The sequence below is a fragment of the Vigna radiata genome, chromosome 7 (assembly GCF_000741045.1).
Source record: "Vigna radiata var. radiata cultivar VC1973A chromosome 7, Vradiata_ver6, whole genome shotgun sequence".
NCBI classification, from domain to species: domain Eukaryota; kingdom Viridiplantae; phylum Streptophyta; class Magnoliopsida; order Fabales; family Fabaceae; genus Vigna; species Vigna radiata.
The window spans coordinates 47,811,968-47,833,037 of NC_028357.1; the positions used below are offsets into that span (position 1 = coordinate 47,811,968).

At 29.6% G+C, this 21,070-nt stretch overlaps 1 protein-coding gene across 2 annotated transcripts; it reads left to right on the forward strand.

The window, feature by feature from the left end:
• Positions 1-5,686: 5,686 nt before the first annotated feature.
• Positions 5,687-14,746, forward strand: LOC106768633 (flowering time control protein FCA). 2 transcript variants are annotated; one of them, XM_014653877.2, is made up of 19 exons: positions 5,687-6,206; positions 7,048-7,118; positions 7,234-7,312; positions 9,366-9,448; positions 9,532-9,583; positions 9,919-9,986; positions 10,180-10,246; positions 10,518-10,597; positions 10,676-10,740; positions 11,339-11,395; positions 11,498-11,663; positions 12,373-12,450; positions 12,542-13,081; positions 13,420-13,623; positions 13,699-13,896; positions 13,973-14,011; positions 14,161-14,226; positions 14,318-14,363; positions 14,475-14,746. In XM_014653877.2, the coding sequence occupies exons 1-19, from the start codon at positions 5,975-5,977 to the stop codon at positions 14,480-14,482; spliced, it is 2,199 nt and encodes a 732-aa protein (XP_014509363.1). In that variant the 5' UTR covers positions 5,687-5,974; the 3' UTR covers positions 14,483-14,746. The 2 variants fall into 2 exon arrangements, with proteins under 2 accessions (XP_014509363.1, XP_014509366.1); XM_014653880.2 differs by having other exon boundaries at positions 14,179-14,226.
• The last annotated feature ends 6,324 nt before the right edge of the window (positions 14,747-21,070 follow it).

The following is a 21,070-nucleotide window of genomic DNA, read 5'->3' on the forward strand; positions in this document are numbered from 1 at the left end:
AAATTAATATAAAAAGTAAACTAATAAAAACAAATCTTAAAAAATAAAACTAATAAAATAAAAATCTAATAAAAACAAATCCTAAAAAATAAAACTAATAAAAACAAATCTTAAACAAATAAAACTAATAAAAACAAATCTTAAAAAATAAAACTAATAAAATAAAAATCTAATAAAAACAAATCTTAAAAAATAAAAGTAATAAAAACAAATCCTAAAAAATAAACTAATAAAAACAAATCTTAAAAAATAAAATTAATAAAAACACATCTTAAAAAATAAAACTAAAAAAAATAATGTAATCTAAAAACTCTAAAACGGATCTGGGAATCCGTCGACGGATGTTGACATCCGTTTAATGGAAACGGAAGTCGCCATCCGTTTTAACGGTTTTACGAAAATTTTACTAACCTGGACTCCAAGAGAATCGCTGTTGAGGTTGCATAGAACACTACCACCACCAATGCTGAGGTTGGATAGAACACCACCACACCAATGTAATGTAGAGATATAATAATTTAAGGACAAATTCTTTCAGAAGAAATCGATATCTCAATTATCACTTGAAATACAAGAAGAATGGGAGATATCTCAATTATCACTGTTGAGATTGGATAGAACACCACCACACCAATGTAATGCAGAGATATAATAATTTAAGGACAAATTCTTTCAGAAGAAATCGATATCTCAATTATCACTTGAAATACAAGAACAATGGGAGAAAGAATTTATAGAAAAATAGAACAAATAATTCGTGTGAAGAAAGCCTAAAGATGAAAGCATGAAGATAAAAAAATAAAGAATAAATAGGTTATGTGGGGGTGGGAGAATAAAATTATAAAATTGTATTTTTAAATATAAATGTTTGCTAAAGGATAAAATTGGAATAGAAAAAATAGAGAAAAGGGTAAAAATAGAATGGGGGGTGGGGGTTGGAATTGGAGAGGTGCAGGGAGTAACCCCCTTAAATCAGCAATGCAGCGTACACCACGTTGTTCAAGGCTGAGACCCAATTTAACGGTCCAATGCTTATACTCACAGTTTGCAGCATCTCAATTTCTTCCCATTAGCATCAGAGGCCCAAGATAGCGGCCCAATTATAGAATCAACACTTGCAATCTACAACAAAAAAAAAAAAGAAATCAAAAATTAAAGAAAAAAGAACGAGATTTATCAATTAAAAAAAATATATTTCTTTTCATCAAAAAGTTTTTATTAAAGAAAAAGATTAATTTCCTACTTATAAACAAATGTACTAAAAATATACTAAAATTTCTATTTTTAACTAAAATTAAACAAAATTAAAGAATTTAAAGAAAAATCTAAAACTAACCTAATTCTAAACAATTAAAAACAAAATTCACCAACAAAGACTCCTAAACACAAATAAAAGTACAAAATCTAAGAGTTATCACATACCTTCGGGCTTAATAATTTTTAAATATTTTCTTTTTTACATAATTCTGAAAATTCCTTAATCAATGTTATAAATTATTACTGGTGTCCTCTTTGTGTAAAAGCTTTTGAGTTTATATAATAACTGTTGAGACTGATAATATTTTTAAATGAGAAACTTTCAAAAGATAACTTATTTTTATTAAGAGTATCTTTAAACTTATAATCAATCAAAATAAAATACACTGAAAACACATGCTCTCTTGATAATAAAAAATAAAAAAACATTTTTTTGTTATTAAATTTGGAAAAAATAAAAATATAAGTAAATAATTTTTATAATATTGTAAGATAATTTTGAATTTTAAAAAATTATAGAATCAGAAGAATAAAATAATAAAATTATCGATTAATTTTTTTTGTCCATGTTTTCTTTTTCAATTTTAAAATTTAGTATCCACCTTTTTAAACTTGAATGATTTATTCGTTAAAAAATATTTTTCAATTTTACTCTTTTTAATAACTAGTTTTTAAAATTCAAATAATTATTTATAATAAAAAAATATATAATAAAAATTACAAATATTTTATAGTTTATTAAAAAATTTCTTGAATAAAAAAATTATAAATGTGTACAGTGAATAATTTTTATAATTTTATGAAATTAATTATTGGATTTAAAAGAGATAATTCTAAAATAAGAAAATATAAATAATAACATAAAGTATATTAATAAAGGTAAAACTCATTCACATAAATAGTTATAAAAACGAGTTCTTTTATAATAGTTATAGATAAAAAGAATTATCCTAATCCAGGTATAAAAGTTATGTGTTCTCTATTAGTAGAATATTTATTATAATCAGTGAGAACCTCGCTTTGTAAAAAGTCATTTACTAAACAGGTATGTGTTCTCTATTAGTAGAATATTTAGTATTTATTACAAATAAATACTAAACAGGTATAATTATTTGATGATTTAATGAATATTGACAATTCATATTCATACCATTGTTAAACTAGTAAAGGAAAAAATATTACACAAATATAAATATAGTAATACATATTAAAAAAATGGTTCATAAAAATATTACACAAATACAGTAATACATATTAAAAAAGATGGTTCATATTGGTTAAATGAGTATACTAATATATGTTCGATTAGTCTATTCATACATATTTTAAACAAATATATTAATATAGATCAAACAACTCAGTTTATTATTCATTTAAACGAATTTTATAATGTATATTAGACAATATGCATTATATAAGTGTCTCTATATATTGATTATAATAATCCAATAACAATACATTAATTAAAACAAATATAACAATACACATTAATATATTTTTACGATGATTTATATTTTTTAATGGGCATATTTTACACATTTTCGTATATCTTTCGGATTTATAGAGAGTTTACTATATATTTGTATACATCCTTTATCATTTACATTTTTATCATATATACTATTTATATTTTTAAAGACATGTTGCTTTCTAAATCTATAAATATTTGTTCTCAAAACTTGATTATAAAATTAAAAATAGTTATTGCTTTTTTCCTCAACCTTTATATATTTAAAAAAATAGAAATAAAGACATAAGTTTAAAATTAGTATAATGAAAAAAACAATTGAGGTGTTGTTATATCACTTATATTACATAGTAAATATATATGTTTATTTGACTTGATTAATTTCAAATTTATAAAAAAAACACTAAAAACGTGCTATCAAATTTTGTTATTGTTTTAAATTTTAATAATATGTTGTTATTATTTTGCTAAATATATTTAAAATATTAATTTAATTTATTTTATATTTTTGTTATTGTTTTAAAATTTAACGATATTTTTATGTAATAATAAATTATTAATGTATGTTAAAATATGAATCTTATTCTTATTAGAAGTCTCATATCGACTAGAGATAAAACTAATTTATAATATATAAGTAAAATGCAAACTTCACCATAAAAATCAGTTTTGTAAGGTTGAATTAGGCTTAAAATTTTCTTTTAATTTACAAATATTGTTTGAAAAAAATGGGTTTTTAAACTACAATATCTATGTGTGAATAGTAAGAGGAAAGTGATGTGTTGATATTCATTTCCATTTTAATTGTTATAGATGGATCTCGACAAAGGAGTGGTGTTAGTTTAATTTAATGAAATAAATATTATTATTGATTATTGTATTTTATCAATGTGATGTGAGTTTCACTCAAAGAAAAAAACAACTTTCTTAATTTCTCAATCTTTCATAAATCATAGTTTTTTTTTTTTTTTCGCAACTCTGCATTCACATTCGTCGTTTGAACGTCGGATATAATTTTTAGTCAATAAGTTTATTTTATTTTTTCATCTGTCACTATATTTTTTATTTTATTATTACTATTAAATTAATACTATTTATTATTATTATGATTATAAATACAATATAAAAATATTTCTTATAACTGAATTCATTAAATAATTTAATATAAACATATTTTTAACTGAAATAGTTTATTTACTTTGTCAGTAGTTTTATAATTAAAAAAATATTAAATTTAAAAAATGGTCAAAGATAAATTTAAAAAAAGTCACCTAAAAGATAAAACTGATAAAATATACATTTTAATTTTAAAAAATATATTTAAAAGATAAAATTAGAAAATAAACGTGAATAAAAAAATAAAATCAGAAAACAAACCAATACATCACGAATAATTTTTGCTTCATTTATTTCTTACCACATGTCTTCCAAAGTAACAATCCTAATTCTTAAGTATTATTCACTAACATTATAACCTTAATTTTCATATTCAAACAGAGATAGTTAGAAAAATAAAATAAAACATAAAACTTTGTTTTTCAAACTCTTAGGAAATATGTACATCCTTACAAATACAGAAAGATATATATAAAAAATAATAATGATACATAAAAAAGAAAATAAAATACATGTTAAATAAATACAAAATTACATGAAAGTAAACTATAAATGTCATTTATGTATTGATGTATCTGGAGTGATATATATATATATATATATATATATATATATATATATATATATATATATATATATATATATAAAATAATAATAATAATAATAATAATTTCAAGTTGGTTGATCTTGTTGGATCAAATGGTTAACTACTGATACAGTAACAGAGCATAAATTTTGCATGTATCGATTGGTATCTCTCAGAGGTGAAATATCCAGGTTCTTAAATTTATTATTACATGATTCAATTTCGAGATTAATAATATGAATTATTTGTTTGACAATTTTATAATCACCTTCTTCCATGGCATTCAAAGCCTCTCTCAAATGAGCATCAATTACTCTGTTGTATGAAATAAGACAATATTTTAAGGCTTTTTTTACCTCAAGATCTGGGATTTGCCAATAATCTTTATGGATATGTTCTATTGTGGAAGATGCATTATCATTCATAATATGAAGGGTTAAACGAGTAAATCCTGTCATGTCTTGTTTTGATCTATGCTGAATCGATGATCGTAGAGTCATAACACAAAGATGATAATCAGGTGATTGACCACATATTTGTTCTAATAAACCAGTATGAGACAAAATTGATTGAATTGGTGCAACCAAAAAGATGAAATAGATCACCAAGTTGATAGAAATGAAACTTGTGAAACTTGTAACTGTCATTTTTCCCCTAGATTGAATTAAACTCATGATTGTAAAAAGTTACAACAAAATTTATTCATTTTTTAGTGGTGTAACTTTTGTATTATATTTAGAAAATATTTTGACGCTTTCCTTTATACTCGTTGTCATATCAAAATTGTGGTTTAAATTAACTTAGAATCTAAAATTTTTATCTTTGTATTATATAAATCGGAGAAATATTATTTATTATATCATTAAATTTTAAGAAGAAATAACATTTATCATTTATTACAAATCTTACCACCTTTTAATATACTCTTTTGATGGTCCAACAGGTATCTAACAATATTGCACTCAGATAAATATACTTTTGATATGACGAAAAGTTTTAAATCGATTTTATTTTTTCGAAAAATAAAATTTTAAGTTTTTAAAACTAAATAAATGTTATTCTAAGTAAATATTATCTTTTAAAAAGTAAAAAATGATTGTAATTTAAAAATATTGTCTTCCCGGGTAGACAAATGGTCACATGCGTTGAAACACAGCAATTGACGAGGCTAAATGGGCCGAGATACGAAAGGAGTGAATGGGCTAGGTGGCCCATTATGGATTCCAATAAACAAACACGGGTCAAGTCTTCGTTCCTTTCTTCGTCGTCGTCTCATTCGTTATTTATTAATTATGAATTTATGATTGCTGTGCTGTGTTGGTGTAGCATATAGCATCATCGTTGCCAGAAAAGGGTGTCACTCCACCGGAGCAAAGCAAAGGAACATCAAACTTCTCTGTTCGCTTTATCTCGCTAGGGTTTTCGTTAGGGTTTCGCTCTGTTACGCCAAGCTGGAGAGGCACAGAGGAGACCGTTACAACAACAATGATTTCCACAACGACAATAACTATCGTCACTCTAATAGGGGGCGCTTCTCCGATTCTCCCATGAACTACCACAATACGCGCCGGAGTCCTTCCGGTTTCCGCTCTGGCGCTGCCCCTAACCACCGCGCCTTCGACAGTCCTCCACGTCGCTCTCCTGGAAGGGGAGGAGGATTCCGGCCGATGGGCGGGGAAGGTCCTGTGGAATTCGGATTCAACGGCCACCAGCCGCCACCGCCGCTTGTTGGTCAGAAACGAGGGTTTCCTGTCGCCGGGCGCGGAGGCGGTTCACCAGGTGTGTTTTCTTTTAGCTACTTCCCTTTCCCTCTGTCGTGTTTTGGTTGCTGAATATTGATTGTTGGATAGGTGGTTTTCGTTTTCGACGAATTTGAATTGCCGCGGCTGCGGTCATTTTTGTAATTATTGCAACTTACTGGAACGGGTCCTGCTTTTTGGGTTGTTTGTGTCCTTTTTCATATTAGTAATCAATGTCTTTTAGTTTTTGTGCAATCAATTATTTACGCCTTGTAGCATATACGTTTTGTTTCGATAAACTCATTTAGAGAAGGAAAATGAAGGGACCGTGTTAATTTTAACTAAGGAGAAATTGATTGTGACTTAAGGGAGAGATTATTTTACGAGGGAAGTTTAATTCCTTTAGTCTTATTTTTTTCTTCTTGGGTGCTTTCAATGGAGTTTATCCATAAAAAGCTATAGTCTTTAAACTATTGGTTTGCGTTAGGGTTTAAGAGTTGTAATCTGTTTGGTAAATAATTGGATATTTGCAATCCTGAAAGCTTTTTCGGTGGGGAACAGCGGCTTATTTGTTTGTTTACTTTAAAAAAGGTGCTTGGGATGCTTAAGCATGGCGGGTAATATTATTTATAATTTACTTCCGGGGGAGGGAGAAACCCCAAGAATATAGGGTGATTGACTTGATGTGTTTGTCTGAGGTGGCAACTGGTGGGTGGGATAAGGCTTGATGTTAGTTGTGTGTTTTGTCACGCTCTTGAGCTTTTTCAGTTATTCTTGTACTTCTGCAATACTGTTCTGTTATTTCTCTATGTTTGGAATAAATTATATCTGTATGACATTGCTGTAACTTAAACAATTGACATGTTGTTTTTCCCTTTCAGATCGTTTAGACGGTGGAAATTTTGCTAAGCTTTTTGTTGGGTCTGTTCCCCGAACAGCTGTTGAAGATGATGTGAGTTTATATTTTTTAATGATTTCTTATCTTCCGTACATTAAATGATATCGACTTTAGTGTAGTTTGGTTTATTAACGATTAACTATTATCTTGTTGCATTTTTTGATACCAGATTCGTCCATTGTTTGAGGAACATGGGAATGTGATCGAGGTTGCCCTCATCAAAGATAGAAAGACAGGACAACATCAAGGTATTTGTTATTTTTATATTCTGAGGCTATTTTGATTCATATACACTTTATTTCAGGTCCTTTGAGAGGCTGATGGTAGAGAAAATAAGCTCATCATCTTCTCAGTTTGTTTTTGCAACAAGTTCAGACTTGTTAGTATTGGTTCCACCTTTTTCCCCCGTCCCATCATACCTGAAGGAGCTACAACACGTAAACCTGTACGCTGCTCTTTGTATTGCAGATGGGATCTTGGAGGACCTAAAGATCCTGCTCTTGCAATTGTAGCTGCAGCAGTGGGGGCATTACCCAACATTTGATTGTAGTTGGAGTGTCAGTTACGATATCTATAGGCTTTTTACTTCAAAATTTTAGAAGTTGGTTATTGTACAAAGGGAACAGAGGATAAACTTGGATTGTTACATTTGAACGGTGTTAATCACAATGTATTTCTGAAGGTTTAATGTTTCTCATTTTGGTGAAATAATTATTGATCAAATGGCTTGGAATGTCATATTCGACTTTTTCATTTAATGAAGTGGCATGGCTATGAAGTTGGGTTGACTAAATGTGGATGATTGTTGTAACCAGTATGTTGTGTTTACTGGAATTCATACGCCATTAGCTATCTTGTGAGTGGTAGTGTCTTCTGAAGACGTGATGATGGCCATTTATTTATGTGTAAAATATAGGTAAGTAGTTCTAGTGTTGGTGATGTGATGTACGTGATTGCATTCGATGTAGCCCTTTAAAAATCCTTTTTATGTTAAGAATTGTGGCTGGTATTGGATAGCTATTTCCGTGTGTTACTGGATCCTCTGCCATGTGGGTTGATGATACTTCTTTTCGGTGCATAAAGTTTTATGCTAGGAAATATAGTTGTTCAAATGGTCATCTTGGAAAGCTTGACTCTCCATGGCTCTGAATTATCGTGTAGCATTGTGCTTTTGCCTTTATTATATTGATACTAAAGTTGGATTTGCTGTTGTGTTTTATCAGTAAGAATTTATTCCAAGATTCTACAATACGCAGTTGCAGGAGAAAAGCAGTTTTTTTTTTTTTTATATCACGATGGTGTTTAACTGTATGCATATGAATGCCATATTCCGTATCAGAAGTCATCTTTATATTATAGTGACTGTTACCACATTAGTGCGTGGGGTGAGTATTTGTCATGCTGTTGTGTGGATCTCTACAATGTGGTTGCTTTATTAAAGCCTTCACCCATGTGTGTTTTGGGGAAGTATAAACCCACGGAGAATATGATGCTAAACTCTGATAGGAGATTTGAAGTAGTAGGAGTTTGTTTGATTAACAGAAAAAGTAGATTGTGTTCTAGTCATACCCTGATATTTTCAACCTAGCTTCGTTGTAAGCTGCCCCATTGAATGCTGATTCATAAATCAGCATTATAGTGGTTATTGACATAGAAATTCAAGCAGCTTTTAGCTACATGCCATTTTTTGTTTGTGCAGACGAATTGCTCTTTACAGAATTCTTTATCACCGTTCAAATCCTTTAAAGCTTTCTAGCTGTAAGAGTACTTAAGCCGTTTGGTCTGCAAGTGGCAGTTGATTTTAGTTTTGTTTGTGAGAAATATAGAATAAAGTAAATTCTAATAAGATTGTTGAACTATCTCGTGATATCTTGATACTGGGATGATTTTGCCTCATGCTTGTGATGATATTATTATCTTGGGGATCAGCTGAAGCTTATCCGATCTTAATCTCTGCCTTATGGTTTTATGTAGGTGTTAAAGTATAGTTTGGTTATTGTTTTATCTCTTTATGAATTATAGTCTCTTGGCAGCCAAATAGTTGTGACAAAGTAAAATATTTCACTGGAGGAATCGTTCTGATTTGTTGATGAGTTAAAGACCATGACAGGACTTTTTTTAGTTGTCTGGGTTTGTAACGGCTAAGTAATTTAAAGCAAACTAGGGTTTAAAATAAAATCACATTTAGTTTTACTTTTCTATTTTTCTGCCAAATGTCTTTCTGGGTCTATATTTATTGACACCTATTGGGGGGTGTTGTATTATTTAATGAAACTGGTATAAAGTATCTTTGTCATGCAGGTTGTTGTTTTATAAAATATTCTACTGCAGAAGAAGCTGATCAGGCAATTAGAGCACTGCATAATCAACATACTCTTCCTGGAGTGAGTTGTGCTTACAAATCCTAGATTGTAAATTGTCAGGACAACGTATAGTTATTTTCTAATGCATGTATCTTATTATTTAGGGTGTTGGTCCTATACAAGTGCGATATGCTGACGGTGAACGGGAACGCCTTGGTAAAAATTTATATTTATTGACATTGTTATGGTTGCAAAGTCTTACCCATATGTATATCTTTCAGAAGGATTCTTTTTAAAAAATATTGCTATTGTATCCATGATCATGATAGTTGTAATTCATCCCATGTATTGTTTCACATTTTGTTTTTCCAAAATACATTTACAACTGCTAAATAGTTGATGTAGGAGAAACATTAGCAATATTGTTAGTCTGTTCTGGGGGGAGAATTTATGCATGGATTTGCCTTTGTATCTGTGACTGCATCATTGTTATTAGCATCTAATGATTGTGCTAACTGCTTCGTGGTCATGCAACTTAATTTATATAATAGGTGCAGTTGAGTACAAGTTATTTGTGGGCTCTCTGAACAAGCAGGCTCCCGTAAAGGAAGTTGAGGAAGTATGTTTCTTTCTGTTGTTGAACTTTACGTTAGAGGCTGTTATACTATTTTCAATGGACCTTTTTTGTTGGTGATTCGAAAGGGGAACTTTGGTACAAGGGAAAATATATGTTGTTAGTAAATTGCTAGTATTGTTATATGGTTAATGTTAACATGAAACTAATATGGGGTGTTTACTTTCTCTTGCACCAGATTTTCTCAAAATATGGTCGGGTTGAAGATGTGTATCTTATGCGTGATGAGAAGAAACAAAGTCGTGGTATGTTCCCTACCAATATCTGATATTATCTGTAAACCAGCTAGGGGATGGGTGTGGATCCATAGGGGCAAGGGGTTGGTTTCTGTACTTCTCTGTTAAATAATTCTTATGGGAAGTATGATTTCGTTGGTGCAATGAGTAGTTTTTACTGTTCTCATCGTCTGAAAGCATTCTATTTTATTTTTCTTGGATTACTTTTTTGTGTCTTTGTATGTTTGTGTTTGATTTGATGCAATACTGAACAAATAATATTTTCCCATATTGTTTGAAGGATGTGGTTTTGTCAAATACTCACACAGAGATATGGCTCTGGCAGCTATTAATGCACTTGATGGACTCTACACAATGAGAGTATGGAAGAAAAATAATTTTCTCATTTCAATAATTCTTATGAATGCATTCTGGTTAATCTTGTACTTTTGTGCATAGGGTTGTGAGCAACCACTAATTGTCCGGTTTGCTGATCCTAAAAGGCCTCGCCAAGGAGATTCCAGGTCTGTACTTTCTAATTTGACAATCCTTAAGTATAAAAGTCCATTCCAAGGCTAATTATAATTAATTAAACCAATCATTGAACCATGGACTTTTTAAATTTGACCAATAAGTTGACCTGTGCTATCTGATGTTAACATGAAATCAAGCCCAGGCCAGAAGTATTCTTTTTGATTGACAATTTCAATTTGAATGCTCTGGTACGTTTGCTTTCAGCAGTCTGGTTAGTCCACATTTTAAGGAGGAACTGTTCAAATCGAAGTGGTCTAAAACAAGGCTTGTTTGTTATATAAGTTGACATAAGGGATTTTTCCATGTTCCTTGTATCTTACACCTAGAAATTCATTCTTCCTTGACACTAACTTTTTGTTACTCTGTGTTGGGAAGGAATTTTTCTTTTTATTTTGTACTTAATTATATAAGGAGCTTAGACACAAGAAAATTCTTGACACGTGTGCATAGAATATGAATCAGCTGTTGTATGCAGATGCAAAATATAAGCTTGTTCTGACCATGTGGCTTTTAGATTTGCTATGATTCAAATGCATATTATGCACATATGAACATGGGAATTTTAAAATTATGCTTGGTTTGCTTCAGGGGTCAGGCCTTTGGAGGCCCAGGATTTGGTCCTAGATTTGATGCACCAGGCTCAAGGTATCCTCCCACCTTTACTCTTTCCTTTTACCACTTGCTTCCTCTAATGAACTTTTCAGTTAAGACTTGTTATGACGATTTCTTCTGTAATTCCTTCTGCAGACTTCCGTCCAATGTTACAGATCCTATGGGCGATCGAATGCCTCTCCCTAATGCTTGGCGACCAATGCAACCCCCAAATATGGGGCCATCCACTAATGCTGGTGTTCATGGCATGGGGCCACCAATGCTTCCAAGATCTGGTGAAATGGCATTGCCTACAAATGCAGTAAGTACAATTTTTTATTCACCCTAAATCCCAATTTCCAATGCAAAATACCTCCCCGGTTCTTTTTTAAGATATTCTTCGGAATTCTTTTTGTTGTTTTAGTTTTGCTTCTTCTGTGGATGGTATGCGTTCTTGCTCCTAAACTGTTAGCCCTTTGCAAAAACTCTGGAACCTCATTCTTGGTTCTTGCTATTGATGAGTCTCTGCATCCTGTCTTGCCACCTCCCACCTTTTCATGTGTGTGGTGTTCCATATGGGTTGCCCTAGATTGAAGATAATAGGATGGGTCTTAGGGTCTTTTATTCTCTTATGTCATAAATATGCAGAAATATATTAAATTAAATTATCAATACAAGTACAAAAAACAGAATAGTGGTCATCCCACTACCCTTATCCTGCTATAGTACTTTTGTTGGCGGCCGCCGGATTGCCTTTTACTACTTTGACATAGTATTAGGTTAAAATACAAAGAACTTCACTAAATGGGAACTAGGGCCTGCTAAAGGGAGAGTGAAACCAACATCATTTACTGATTGTATTTCACCCAACCATTGGGTGTTGTAAATAGTGTGTTGCTAGTGTTTTTTCTATAATATATTTAACTTCGATGTTTCACCTTTATTTTTATTTATTTATTTTTCTAGTACCTTAATGTTGCTATTCACAACATTCACGGCATGTTGCTTATACCTAACTTCAACTAATATAGGGCGGTCCTATGACTGGTTTGGGAGGCCCCATAGATGGTCGTTTTCAAGTTCAGTCTATGCCATCAATGTCACAACAGGTATACTTGTGTATTAAGATTGAAATCGATTAATAATTAGGGTTACTTCCCTTTTGGCATCTTGAAACAAGTAATTTTGTTTTGCTGTCAGAATTTCAATCAGCCCATGCCACAAATTCCACCACAGAATCAACAAATATCACCCTTGCAGAAACCTATTCAATCATCACAGGAGGTGCCATCATCCCATCAGTTGTACCCTCAAGCACCAGTTCCCTACCCACAAACATCTGTTAGACAGCATGGCCAGCCACATCTTCCTCCTTCTGCTGGTCCTCTTCAATCTCAGCAGATACGTGGAGTAAGTGGACAGTTTCCAACTTCTCAACCGCAAACTCAACCAAATGCTATGTCTGCTGCATTTCCTCAGCCTCCTCTTGACACCAGCATGCAATCTAATACTGCATTAGCTACAAATCAACAGCAAGTTCCTCCCTCCGTGCCACAACAGCCTATTCAGCAATCCCCTTCTCCCTTAGCCCAGATGCTGTCGCAACAGACACAGACTTTGCAAGCAAGCTTTCATTCATCTCAGCAGGCCTTCTCCCAGCTTCAACAACAACTGCAGATGATGCAGCCTTCTAGTCAAGCATTATCATTGCAGCAAAATGCAGAAGCTACTAAAAAGCATGTATGTTTGGTTAAAATCTATGTTTTAAGAAGTTTTTAATTTGAATTTTATTAGCTGTTCCATTTGATCTCTATTGCTCCATTTGCTTTGATCGGACTGATGCTGTGTGAAGTTTGGTTCTGATTAGTTGTATTAAAAAATATCAGTTTTTTCACTTTTAGTATTCCTTAAATTGATTTGATTAGACTTAGATTTTTTGGTGTCAAAATGGACTAGTTGTAGATATAAAATACTTTTTTCGTTGTTTTGTTATAGTGCTAGGATTTGTCATTATTTTTCTGGTGTGTTAGAGGTTGATGTCAAAGTAACGATTATGTGGCAATTTTATATTGATGTAGTCTCAATGGGTTGGGACTGTAGCACAACCAGTGGCCAGCACTCATGCAACTGCACCTGCTGCAGACGCCCCTTCATCCAAACTTGCTACTTCAGCCTTACCAGCAATAAACCATAACTCGGCTCTTGCCAAATGTAATTGGACAGAACATATATCTCCTGAGGGCTTCAAGTACTACTATAATAGTGTCACTGGTGAAAGTCGGGTAGGAATTTATTTTGAATTGCCATTATTTTATTATAATTATAGCTGTGGAGCTGACCTGTACTGGGAACTACAGTGGGAGAAACCTGAGGAGTTGACGTTATATGAACAGCAACAGCAAAGGGTATCTGTTCAGCAGTCTCACACTCAGTCACAACCTTCGGTACTACCTGCCCAGCAAATTCCTCAGTTCCAACAGGTTCAGCCTCAGAGTCATCTCCAAGGACAAGTTCTTCACCAGCAACAAGCACAACAGCCTCCTTTGTCCTCTTCAGTAAGCATCTCTGACATTAACATACATTGAAAGGTGATTTTGTGTTACTGACTCCTTTTCCCATATTCTCTTCTAGTTCCAGCCATATGGCGTTACAGGCCCTCAAAATGTTCAGGTAACACTACTTTTGTCAAAATTTTTGTTTAATGACAATAAAAGCTTTGCATTATGTGCCTCTTCGTCTATACTTGTATACCGCTCATTATATTATCATCCAAGTGTCTCATTTTTGTTGTGTATGATTGAAAATTGTTTGGCTTTTAGGATGTTGGTTATAAACAGTTACAGCCAACTGTTATTTCAGCTGGTGATCCAGGACGTTACTCACAGGTATGTTATGTTATATGTTTCACTTGACATACTTTTGTTCCAATTTATTATGCAGCCTTATGTGTTATCATAATTCCTGATTCAATTTCAGGGTGTTCATTCTACACAAGAATTGATGTGGAAAAATAAGCCTTCAGGTACATGACACAATGCATATGAAGAATGTCAGATTTTGTGGTTAATTTAATGTGAATGTTGGAGACATGGATTATTAATAATTTTATAATAATTTAAATGGTAACATCCAGGAGTATGAAGATGAGGCGGCACATTTAAGAGCTTATCAGATGCTTAAAGGCAGAGAGGGCCACAACCCCCTTCATTTTGATCCGTTGTGTGAAATGTAACAATTTATTTTGGCCCTCATTGTTGAGGTTTCAGTATCAGTTACTGTCGATGTGGGATTCTAAAACATGCCTTGCCCTCATCTTCCTGTACCATAAATTATTTGCTAAATATATATTTTAACTCCCAACCATTAATTTTATAGACAAGTCTTACAATTAGAGTTTATCAGTTATTACTTCCAAAATACTATCTATTATATGATAATTCCATTTCCATGCTTATATATTATTTCTAATCATAACTAAAATAAATGATTGTGGACTTAATTTGGTCATAAATTAATGCAATAATCTCAGAAAATGTTGAAACAAATACTCTTATTAATAAAAATTTAGGATGTAAAAAAGATTAAGTCAATTATTGTTTAACCTACAACAAAATTCGTTATAACAAGGAGAATAATATAAAATCATGGACATTTGATATCGGTATTTTATAAGATATTGTTTTGATATAGATATTTTATAAAAAGTAATCAATAAATAATTTTTATTTAGTATTTTCTAAATTGTTTGTTTTAAAAATAACATCGATTATTATGTTATAAGAAAAAGATTTCAAAAAATTGAATTGAAATTTAATATTTTTAAATATTTTTTTTTTACTAATATTATCCAATGATAATGTGTAACAAAAAAAAAAAATTGCCAAGTTTCTCTGATTGACAGTGTGTTGATCTAAGATATAATATATTTTTGAAAAAATTCATCATTTTAATTACTTAACAAAAAATAATATACTATCCTTTTTTTTTTTTGAAAAATGTATGTCAACTAAATTAATTAATATGTATACTTTTAGTTGAATGTATATACGTGAGAAAAAAAATTAAATTTTCTCCGTTTTCTTATTTTATTAAGGATTATAGAATTTAGTTTTGTTTAACCATATAATTATTTACCGATATTTTTATAGTAATAAACTTGTTATTTTGAAGAGGTTTTTGTTTTTATCGGAATATATAAACGGGTTTAATTTTACAACTTAAAAATTATAAGGAAATTTACTTCATTTATTTAAAATTTAATTTTATACACCAACAATAAATATTATAATACAACATTACAGAAATAAAATCCAACATATAAAAAGAATAAAATAATAATAATAAAGTAAATTTAGACACAAATTTTTCATTTTTTTAATATTAATTTATATTACATTATTATAAATAATATTCATCACAATAACAATAATTATTATATTATAATAAATAAAATATCTTTTCATGATAAAATTATTCTTACTATTATTATATTATAGTAAATGAAATATTTTTTCATAATAAAATTACGCTTACAAAAATGAGTCAGAAAATAAAAATTATTATAAAAACAATTATTAAAGTAGGATTTTGCATAATAAAAAGTATATAAAAACATTAAAACATTAAAAAAAAGTAAAAATAACCAAATTGTAACTTCATTTGATACACCATTAAACAAAATTGCATAAAAAAATATAATTAAATATATGATAAAATAGAAAGTACCTTAGAGATATAACAGAAATTTTCAGATATTGAATTAATTAAATTGTTGAGAGATAATAACAATTGTTTTAAGTAAAATAAGATTTCTTTAAAAGAAACAAAAATTAAAGATCTAATAAATAAATGGCTTATATGACTAAACACTTCAAATTCACAATCAAACATTTTTATGTGAAAAAATTAAATAAGAAAAAAATGTATTAAAAAAAGATGAAAATAATCAAAAGTCAGACCTAAAATTTATTAGATTCACTTTAATTGATAATTCACCTTTTGAACATAACTTCATAGATATTGTGATAAAAAAAAAAATACTTTGAAGATGTGAGTGAATTTTGCATATATAAAAGAAGTTAAACAATTAGAATAGATATAAAAGAAATGTTTAAAAAAAGAATACAAAACTAAAGACTAGGAAAATTATATATATATATATATATATATATATATATATATATATATATATATATATATATATATATATATATATATATATATTAAGTCTTTTGTAAGTAACATGTCTATTGAATCACTTTACATTTAAAGAAAAAAAAAACTCATATAATGTGGATTGATAGTTATTTTAATCATTTTTTAAAAAATGTCAATAAAAAATATTCTAATTTTTTTTACATATTATTCAATCCCTTACAAGTAAATATTTGTATTTGAAAAGAAAAACTAACGTTTAAGTTAATATGATTTAAGTAACCAATTTATATGTATAAGGATGATGAAGGTAATCCTTTATATAACTTACTATTTGGACCCTCATCTGGTTCAACTTACCATAACATGCTTTTATTTTAAAAATATTTAAATATATACTGTAATAAATATCGTATTATAATGTTAGATTGACATATTATTACCCAATGCTTTCAAGATTACTCTAGCTTATATGATATGATATGTTTTCTACTTATATATGTTAGTTGCATCCATCCATCAAGATGATAGTGCTTCTATATATAACAGTAGAACAACTTGTTTCTATGTTTAAGATTAAAAAAATTTAAATTTATGTTTTCTACTTATACTCAACTTTTTAACTCAATTCAGTATCAATATTTTTTTAAAACCGTCATTCTTCTTCTTTTCCAAAATATAGTTGAATTCAATTTATTTACCAATAAATATAAATAAATTACAAAAACTGTTATATTATTACAAATATTATCAAAGTTATAAAATTGATTTAAGTAGACATATCAAGTTAAATTTACATTTTGAACATTTTGTTTTTCTCGGCGAGAATTTTCTTATAGTCAATAGTCAACTTGATTGTTAGAACAGATTAGATGGACATAACATTTTGATCAAATCTTTTTTAAAAAATATATATGTTTAAAATAGGTATATTTTTAAATTTAAGTTAAAGTATAAAATTTAATTTAATGTTTAAGTTAAAATATAAAATTTATTTTAATATTTAAGTGAAGAGATTTGATATATAAATTCTAAAAAATTAATTTAACATAAATATATAAATAAATTCAAAAGTTGTAATTGGCTTACTAATTTTGTTTCATTTTAGACAGGATGATATTGCTCTATTTTAAAAAAGAGTTAAAAAATAAATAAAAAAATTAAATTAAATACAAGACACTCTAACATGGACATATAATACTAATATTATCACATAGCGTGCCATATAATATTGATGTTGCCAGATGATATGACACAGTCTTAAAATATAAAAAAAAATACTAAAAATACAAAAACGACATAAACATTCTTTATACAAATATAATGAAAAAGACTAAATTAAATCAACAAAACAAAATATGATATTTAATTAAACAAAATAATTAAAGAAATAAATGAACAAAAGAAACCAAATTAAATAAAAGTAGAGCAAAGTAATATTAATAAAAGTTTATAATCATCATTAATCTTGTAGAAGCATAATGTAACACCCATCCCTAAATTACTTAACTATGAAGTTTATAGGTTAGACTACCGAAAAGCAAATGCATTTGTTGATACGAGTAGCCAAATTAATTCTTTTAAGTTATAGTTCAACTGTATAATTTCATATATATACAGTTTTTAAATTCTTCTCATTTCGGTGTATGTTTGATTCTTCCATGTGCCCCTTCCATTGAAAACCAGTCTGCTAGGAGTCGCTCCTTGTTCGTGCCTCTTGCATCAATGATCACTCACCGTCTTCGTCAGTGCCCTTACACACCCTTCCACAACCCATTTTCCAAAGTTTATATAAGAGAACTATCATTCATTTTTTTTTTTTGTTAATATAGGCTTAATACCTCAATTGGTCCTCTAATTTGTCAACTAATCTCATTTTGGTCCTCTATTTTGCAACAGTCTCAATTTAGTCACAAATTTTGCAAATATGAACACATTACATTCCATCCGTTAAGTCTTAGCAAACGGCGTTAAGTGTTGGAATGAGAATGTGTTGAGGTGTTATTTTTTATTTTACGTGGCAATTGGGATTTAGTAATTTAGGGATTTAGGGGTATTAAAAAATCAGAGCAACTGATAATTGAGAATTAGGGGTTCGAGAAATTGAGTTTGGGGATTTCTTGAAGTGCTTGCGAGAGGAAGCCAGAGACATTGACGCATTTCATTGTTGGAGAAGACGAGGTGAATGAAGCATCTTCCAACTTGGATAAGAAACAAATTTTAATTTTTCCAACACAGCTGCTTGGTTTTCTCACCTCTACATGGGATACTGCATTGTTTGAAACCTTCTTCTGGGTTTGTGGTCTTCCTGCAACAGTTTTTTGTAATANGAAGTTGTCTGGTCTTGGATTACACCGGTTTTCCAATCTTGCACGAGTGGAGGAAGAACTAGAAATTTCAATATGTTCATCTGCAGTTGAGTCACAAGAGGATGTCTCTACTGCCCAGAAATCATCTTGAATGATACTTTCCTTTTAACGCACAATCTGTCATAAACAAAAAAAGATACACTGTTTAGAATTTGAGCAATTTATCTTTACCAGATTAGAGACAACTTCAGCATATGTGCCACTGCTTGCATTGTATACCCTTCTCAATGACTTTGGTTGGGTGGAACGATTGACAAAACAATGTCTTCTTTCTTCATTGATGACAAGCTCTTCATCATCAACCCATATTGAATTTACGAACTCATCTTCATCATCAGTATCTAGAAATGGAATTTGCGCATTGGAGCTTTCATTTCCAAAACAACCATCGAGTGGTGAGGGGTTTGGGAACAATTCTCCCAGATCAATACCAACTGGAGACTGTTGTTCTGGGGGGAAGAAAATATCTTCTGGAAAGTCTGGATCCACAATCAACTCTGATTTTTTAATACCCCAAAATCCCAAAATCCCTAAATCCCAAAGTCTGGAGGTATTAAGCCGTTAATATATTTCCCTCCATAATATTATCTTTGTCTTTTAATGGTATGATATTCTCTTGACCTTCAAATTTGATAGATTGATATTAAGCAACACACTAATTGAATAATAAAATAAGACTCTAAAACTTTGCATCATTGATTTGCACCGCAACCAAGAATTAAACTTAAGATAGGTCATTACTTATTCCAAATTGTTTGACTTACTCTAAAATAGAAGAATGGAGTTTAAAAAGAGCCAAGATTATTTTTGCAAAGACTTTTAGGAACAAGAAAAATAAATAATACAATATATTTTTATTGATTTATCTAATTCAGGTTATGAGGATTCTTGCTTAATTAAACAATTCAAGAGGTTTCACTAAAAATAAAAAGATAAAAAGGTTATCTCTTCTCCCAAAAAGGACACTAAAATTTTTGTAAGTTTGATAAGACTATTGTATATACTTTTGTATTGTTCTTCTTCTTCAGCTCTTTATATAAATTTTCCAAGATGATTATTGTAGCTTGTATAGGACTTGATTTTCTATTTGTCTTCAATGTATATCTCCAGTATTTTTTATCCATACAGCTTGATATGAAAAAATGATAGGATTCTTAAACAGAATTTCTATAGTTTCTTTGCTTAAGAAAATAATTCAAACAAATTCTTATGTATGTCAGTTGAGTTTTATTAAACCAAAATTGCATAAATTTCTTTGTTTTCTTATCAAACTAATTATTAAACAATTGATTACAAAAATGTCCTTAATTATAGATTTTATAGTTGTTGGAAAAATTAATTTGAGTGATTTTAATAGGTATTTATTTGTGGTTTTGACCCACTTAAATTACTAAAAGAAGAATCTTTAAGTGATTTTAATTTAAATGTGTTTTCAGTTATTACACTGACAAGAAATTCCATATGTAAGTAAAAGGTTTAAATAAAGTTATTGATCAAAATATATGTTAATATATATTAAACATTTTCCTTAGAAACCTAAATATGTGAAAACCATTTATTAAAAGGATATTTAATCTATTAAAACAACACTGTCTATTTCAAACTTGGTAAAAACATTAAAAAGAATTCTCTGCATAATTTATGCAAGACGAAAGATAGAGAGATCACATATAACATATTAACATAAACTACAACTAAATCCCTATATTAGATACACAATAATATATCATCATTAAACATCCATTATCTTGCAAATGAGTCAATACCACAAGTATTTCAAGCTTGAATTTGTGTACTAACAAATTATTTCAAGCTTTATATATTCTTTTTTATTTGAATTCTATCCATTATTAATCTCTGAACAAAAGCTACCTTTTGAGGGAGGAAGAATTTTCTACAGCCATTTTGAAGACTTCAATTTTAGTGTTGTATTTTTCCACATTTAACCATTCTTAGCCATTTTACCATCTCCTCTTGGTATAATTACTTTCAATATACAATAACATGAAACCAACCTCTACTTCACTACAACTTTCATTCTATCTCCCAACTACTTTCACATTTCAACCTTGGTGTACTAGATTTCGCTATAGGCCAAGTATCTCTATACATTTTTTATAAACTCTTTATATAATTTTTTTTTTAAATTATGTTATATTACTAATCTTTTCTCCGTATCTTTTTACTTATGAAAGTAATTTTAAAT

Coding starts and splice junctions, on each gene's coding strand:
- LOC106768633 (XM_014653877.2), top strand. CDS start 5,975: ATGAACTACCACAATACGCGCCGGAGTCCTTCCGGTTTCCGCTCTGGC. Junction 9,987..10,179: donor CCGTAAAGGAAGTTGAGGAA/GTATGTTTCTTT, acceptor CTCTTGCACCAG/ATTTTCTCAAAATATGGTCG. Junction 11,396..11,497: donor TTTGATGCACCAGGCTCAAG/GTATCCTCCCAC, acceptor TTCCTTCTGCAG/ACTTCCGTCCAATGTTACAG.